Consider the following 7,197-nt stretch of genomic DNA (forward strand, 5'->3'; position numbering starts at 1 on the left):
ACTTTTATTATCGTCAAAAAACCATAAAGTGACATTTTCATGCCACTGGACCTTTAAGTCAAAGGCTGTAGCACTCATAACACTCATAAATGAAACATTGATCAATCTGATACAACAAATCTGTCCGCTTGAGAGTTTCTAACTTGTTTTTTTGGAATGCTATATAAAAATGGTTTGTTATTATTATCATATTGCTATTCTTACAGTTTCATGAATATAATAAAATAAGTATTTAAGGATCATTCTGGCAAGGCCAGACACCGTAGGTGAACAGGGCACCATCAAATATCAAAATATATATATTTTTTTCAATTGTTATCAAATTCAATGTTGAAATATGCAAATGGATTATCTTATTATCTTATTTTCAAACCAAGCTTTTTACAGAGGGGATTTTTTTCTCACGCCACAAATCCGAATATACTCTCTAAAGCCATAAAAAATGCTTTTCTGGACACAAAATGTCCTATAAATCAGACTATAAGTGTCAAATTAAGAAACCCCTCTGTAAAAACCTGCCGAATATACTGTAGATATGAATAAAACTTGAATGTTTGGTGTATGAAGTGGAAGTGGAGATTTTGCATGAGAACAAACTCCTTTAGAGTAAACAGTCTTTAAAAATGTGTATTATCATTGAAATATGCAGCCGTAAAGAGACAAATCTGAGGTAAAGAAACACCTAAATGTAGAGTTACGCTGTTTTATCGCCACCTGTCTTAAAGAAGGGAAAGGGTTATGCAATAACTGCTGAGGTTTTCTGATCTCATGCCCCCGACACGTTTGGCAAAAGGTCGCTCTCTAATGTAAAAAGGTTGAGAAGAGATATGATTTTCACACCAGAAAACCAGTTTTTAAAAAGGTTTATTACGTCAGACTTTACAGATGGAGAAAGTGTGTCCACGTCGTCTTTACACTTATACACAATCAGAAGCCAAATTATATACAAATCAAACCATCCGAGCAGTTCAAAAATACACAATCTGACCCTTAAACAGTACATGGTTGTAAAATCATCTGAAGGCCTTTCTAATTTTTTTACTTCGTTCATTTACATTCCCTGATGCAAACATGTAAGGTGCTGGATCATAAGAGAAGAAAGGGAAGGAAAGGAAGTCTAGGCTCCAACTCGAGTGAGTGATGTCAAACCCCAAAAAGCCGGTGATCTCATTTTCACCCATTTTGTGGTGGAATGTTCCAGACGTTGTAACGCTGTGCGATGCGCTCCGACGGGTGAGCACCGAGTCCCACACCCCGTCTGAAAACCATTAAAGGGGTGGCTGGTGGAGGTGTGTGTTCCCCGTCTGTTCCTGTGCTGAACCCCTGTGGGTGTGCTTGTACTTGACAAGTACTCGATAGCAATACTGGAGTAAAAATACAAGTATCTTACCAGAAAACTGACTTTGGTAGAAGTCCCCTTTTACTGTCTTAAAGTAGCTGACATTTACAAAAAGTCCATTTCCGACATTAAATGAAAAAAAAAACTTTGATTATGAACTTTATGACCATAAAAGAAGATAACTACAGTATATCTTCATTACCACGGTGACCCTCGTCTGTTGCCATGGTGGCAGAGCTTGCACCAGGTGCATCCATGACGCTATCAGTTATTGTGCTTCCTCCTCTTCTTCCTCAGCTTTGGCCTATGTTTTTGTTGTTTTTTTTGTCGCTCGGCAACAAAACATCACCATTACATCACCAAGTGGAATGGAGCGCGCATTCTAGGAGCAATGACACGCTAATGCTATTTTCTAGTGAAACTAATGTCTTCTGCTTTTATTTTGTAGTAACAAGTAACTAAGATGCTTCGGGGAAATGTACTGGAGTAAAAGTCAAATTCATAAGAACTTCCCAAAAAACTTCCAGGAGATGTGCAAAATGTGTTTTTCTACAATCTGAAGAGTCATTTATGATTCATCATGGTTTCAGTTTCGGTTTGTTCTGTACAGGTTGGGGACACTCATCGACCTTCTTTAACCCTCAGGTTTTCCTCGGCTCAAATTTGACCCGTTTTCAGTTTTTTCATCCCAGAAAAATGGGCCTTTGAAATAAGCGCTGAAAAACGTCAACATGAGAAATATCGAGTAACTTTGAAAAAAACATCAAAAAAGCACAAAACAGTGAAAAGTGACAACAACAAAAAATAAAATAAAAAAAAGTGATGATAGTGTTCAATTTTTTTTTTTTGACAACACAAGGGTTAAAAAAAAATTTTTTTTAAAATGGAGGCGCTCAACATAGTGCAAAGTCCCAACACTAAAGCAGCTTCTTTGGGGTGGGGAGCAACTGAGTCCTGCAAGTCCTGCAAACATGGACCCTGCTTTCTTTTTATATAAAAGGGATTATGGTGGATTAGAAGTAAATTAATACAACACAAGCTTCCTTCCCAACTTAGCACTAGTGCTGCAACTGTGATGGGGCCCATCATCTAAAAGAACTGGGATCATGAGTGACACACACACACACACACACACACACACACACACGCACTTGCTGAAGGATCTACGGAACAGAAGTGTTGGCCCCGGACTGTGTTTGTGAGAGCGGCTTTAACACAGTCTCTCACAGGATGTGAGCTGGAACCCCAAAGAGAAAGAGACCATGAAACCCTTTTCGGGAAAAGAAAGTTGGTGCATAGTCAATCCCTAGTCCTCTAATTCCTCTCGCAAAAACCATCTAGAAAATAACAGACCATTGAAGAACATCCGGGATATTCGGACTAGTTTCCTGAATTAGGGCCAACATGATTCTTTCCCCCTCTCCCCCCACAGAGCCCTGCCAACTTGGCTCTAAGTGGCTTAACAACTCCCCAGAGATCCAAAGTCCGTTGTTTTGATCTAGCCAGGGTGAGATGTGTTGGCTGGCGAGACAGGATCTTAACCCTGGGACCGTTGTTTATCGGCCGTCCATTTAAACCTGTTTCAGAACAACTTGTTTTATTAGACCATCTGGTCTTAATAAGACCAGCTGGAAAAGCGCAGCAGATGGGCCTACTGCGCCGCTCCATCGGCTCGCACCGCAGCAGACCGACACAGTCCTTGTCTTACGGGTTTTTGTTTTCTTACACATTCTTCTTTGTTTTTAGCACGGGCAGATGTCCTTACCTCGACAACAGACCACTTTCACTATCACCCAACAAAGCGTAGCACTCAAACCTCCCTCCTAAGGATCATCCAGCTCTGGTCCAGACTCGGACCCCACACTGGATCATTTGGTTTGGTTCCAGCTCTCAGCTGCCACAGTACATCTTGTTTTTTTTTCGATGACGCTATATTAATATTAATCCCCAAAGCAGGAATTTGTCCTTTTGCTTTCTGCTTTCCCCAGCAGTTCACCTACACAAGACCTGTCACATGCCGCAGTCGGAGCAGACCACATAACCCAGACCTCTACGGCTATGTTCACACTAGGCGTCTTTTTTGACAAGAAACAGTTGATAAGCGTGCATTAGTAGTAAAAAACCTGGTTTACTGCATAGGGTTATGATGTAAAATGGACGCAGGGGGGTTAAAAAAAGAGTGTGAACATATCCTAAAAATCCTTTGAGATTTGGTAATGCGAAAAACGCCTTGGTATTAGAAAACGTTTCACATTATAACATGATACTATATTACTACTATTACTATATTATTCTTTATCATGTATGGCAGCAATAGGCTTCCCTGCTATATAACCAACTGGGGCCCCTGCTAAATCCCTGTACTTTGTAAGCCCCTGAGACCCTCTGCGATACCTCTTCTGGTCCATAAGTTAGCAGACTTTGTCCCGGTCTTTTGCTGGGGACAGGATTCCCATCATCCACACCTAGGTTCAAACATCATGGTCCATCATTTAGAGACTCAAACCACTCAGTGAGTCCTCATCTCCTCTAAATATACACATATATATGGAAGCCTGTGCATTTGTTATGTTTCTCCCCTCATTGACTTATCTTGCCATTCCTTTCTCATCTGTCTTCGTGTAAAACTCAACTAACAACTGCAGAGTGGCTAAAGTCTGCAGTCCCCCCTACTGTCTGCTGCCCTGATAGCCTGTGTCTGACACACCTGGATGGGAGCGGATCATAGAGTCTCACACCCACTTGGCAGCTGGAACATCTCCCGCCTGTAGTCTGTCTCAGATATTCTTCTAGCAGCTGGTGTGTCAGACCACAGTCTTTCTGGACAGTTGTGGCTACGGTAACACCCGTGTGCCATCTGATCATGCAAGGATGCTGTCGGTGACAGGTATGAAGGAACCAGCTTTTTAAGCAGAAACAACATTTTCAGGACCAGCTGTGGACACAGAGATGAAACATCACGTTTGTTTGTCTGTACTCGTAGATGTGATGTGAGCACTTGCAGAATAGGATTTGAGAGCTTGTAGAAAAACAGCAGGACAGCCGGGTTTCCACACTACAGATTTTTTTCTACAAGCTCTCAAATCATGTTCTACAAGTGCTCACATCGCATTTAAGCGCTCGGACATTTGCACCACATTTACCTTCATATTCCAGCTACCTGGTGTTTAAAATGGACACTGAGTATTCTTTATGAGTAGGCCTACATCTGCAGAAAAGTCATTTTGGGAGTCGCTAAGTACATATATAAGACTTATGTGTAAAAAGTATTCACTCTCATCATGCTGACTACTGGGCCATGTTAACAGCTTGCTTTTACTGTATTTGCATAAGCTCCATTTATATTGAGTTATTGCATAATTTACTTTATGGATCGCTTTATGGATCATTTAAAAGTCATGACATTTAATTAGCAGAAGTTTTGGGATGCCAAGTTGGGGTTTGTGATGTGACAATATTAGAGCGTGAACGATGTCTCCAGGACTTTAGCGAGATCGTTAGCATTGTGCTACAGTGCACATCAGTTGCTGTGGTTTCAGTGTTTCCCCTGCACACATCAGTGCAACGCTAGCCCTGAGCTAACAACGCCAATGGTGCTCCTACTAGCTAGCTCATATCAGCTGATTACACCCGGAGGGAGAGGGGTGAGGAAATAGGGAGCGCTAACAGCTACAGTGCAAGCAGAGCATCATATTCTATGTCTTTACAGAGCAAATATCACCTCGCTGCTATATTAATGTTCTGAATGTTAAGAAAAGAACCCTTAACGAGGCTTTACAGTGTTGCATTTGAGAACATTAATAACGTTACCTTGTGCGGCTATCCAGATTTTTTATGATATTTTTGCCATATCGCCCACCTCTACCAGCTTGTAGATACCAATAAGATAACAGTAAGTATTTATTAATGAATTAGCAACATTTAGAACTGCATTTTTAACAAACAGAAGGGAGAAACACCAGGTATTTCCCAAACTGCCATCCCCAAATTTACTCTTATTCATGGCTTTTTCCTACTTTACTAAGTATGTCACTTTCATATTCGAAATTGGAAGCGTGGGGAAAGCGAAATATTGAAATGGTCATTACCTGTTTGATTAAAAAACGTAGTCTAGAAACACAACTGAACTCCCGATGATCGACATCAGGGCTGGTATTACTAGGGGACCACGTCTGTGTTTAATGCAGCTCATTCGCACAGAGTAACTTTTTACACACATTTCTATAGCCATCAGTTACTGCTTCTAACGCCTTTAAAGGGAGTCCTTTATCAATTAAATAATTGGATGCCTTAAGTGGGACCAACATTTGTAATCAGAACCTGTACAGCTTAAAACACTCTCCTGTACAACTATAACAGGCTATCAGATACTATGTACTGTATACATGTCAACACACAGTATACCCATGGTTTTGAAGTCTGCGGAAATTAGCAGCAGCAATGCATTGCTTCAGATCATTTGTGATCCAAAAAAGAAGAAGAATCTGGGTTGTCACAGCTTCCTGGTTAGCAAATCAACATTCCTTATGTCATGGGTCGGTACCCAAACTATGCTGTAGTAAGACTTGAAATTGTAGCTGGTGTAAATATTCCCAAACCTTGTGTCCGTCTGCGTTGTGAGCGCAGACATTTCGAGGCAAAAAAAAGCAGCAGCAAGAGTTCTGAAGTCAATTGTCTCCTTTAAGAAAAAGCATCAGCGTGAGAGTGGTGTCACCATCTCGGTTCAAAGCCCCCTTTGGGCCAGACCGACAGTACAGCAGCCGGTCATCCATCAGGTTATTGTAATCCACATCTGCCATTTTTCCTTTGCATCATTTGTCACTTTTCCTGCAAACCTGACCATGTTAACGAATAGAAGTTTGTTGTTAGTAGACAAAAGTTAAAAGCAGATTGTGTGGAGGCTTTGCAGCCTGATCACTGGGGTCCGTAAGGTGATCAGAAGTATCAGAGGGTGCCAGATCCAGAGAAAGGGGCAAGGCCAGGTGGGGGAACTGCTGGGAGAGCGTGTGAGCAGCTGGTCCCACCACACTGTATGCCTTCAGGGCAGAGAGGCCATTGAGAACTGCTACATCCAGGAAGGTCACATGGAAGGAAGAGGAGTAGTCAAAGGAGAGGGCCTCAAGCTCCACCGCAACCCCTGCTGCTGGGGAGACTGTCATTTCCTGGTTGGGGTAGGGAGCGTCTGGAGCTGCGCTGTGGATCTTGAGGGTCTTCAGACCTAGCAGAGCCAGGTACTCACTGTCCATTGGCTCTATTCCACAAAAAGACAACTGCAAATGGCCAACCGTGCTCCTGTTCAGCAGCTCCTTCAGGACCCAGAGCTCCTTTACCCACACAGTGAGGGGTCCAGGCTCTCTGAGCCCGGCAGGGAGCAGAGCGGAGCGCAAAACAGTGTGACAGCTGCACAGCGAGTTGGCCAGAGCCTCGTCGCAGTCCCGGATGGGTGTGGTGCAGCTGCAGTTCCGCAGGTTGTTGCCCGGGGCGTCGCTGTCGAACAGCAGCGTGGTGTTGACCGGCGGAGGAGATTCAGACGAGGGCGCGGAGCTTGTTGTCTGGGTGACGGGGGCCAGAAAGAACAGCAACCACAGTGACCAAGGCAGCGAGACAGAGGAGACAGTGTTTGGAGACATCTCCATGTAGATCAAACAGACTACATCTTCACCAAGTGGAGAGAGCGGACTGTGGAGAGACGGGCCGAGCTGTGAACAGATAGAGTAAAGTTAGACTGCAGGAACAGCAGCACAGACAGTCCTGAGGACTTAGATTCTAACACTAAAGGTCTATCAGACATGGAACGATTGACTAAGAATTCATTTTCAATTAGAACTTGTTTTAGTTGAACATGTGTATGTCCAAAG

At 42.9% G+C, this 7,197-nt stretch overlaps 1 protein-coding gene across 2 annotated transcripts in view; it reads right to left on the reverse strand.

Annotated features, from left to right (window-relative positions):
- Nucleotides 1-5,993: 5,993 nt before the first annotated feature.
- The window catches only part of LOC117953271 (uncharacterized protein C21orf62-like), an 11,748-nt gene continuing 10,544 nt past the window's right edge, over nt 5,994-7,197 (reverse strand). For both annotated transcript variants that reach the window (XM_034886125.1, XM_034886127.1), the window contains one exon: nt 5,994-7,038. In XM_034886125.1, coding sequence (XP_034742016.1) covers nt 6,205-6,975 — 771 coding nt within the window. In that variant the 5' untranslated portion in view covers nt 6,976-7,038 and the 3' untranslated portion in view covers nt 5,994-6,204. The remainder of the gene's footprint in view (nt 7,039-7,197) is intronic.

This window comes from Etheostoma cragini, chromosome 11 (genome assembly GCF_013103735.1).
Source record: "Etheostoma cragini isolate CJK2018 chromosome 11, CSU_Ecrag_1.0, whole genome shotgun sequence".
NCBI lineage: Eukaryota > Metazoa > Chordata > Actinopteri > Perciformes > Percidae > Etheostoma > Etheostoma cragini.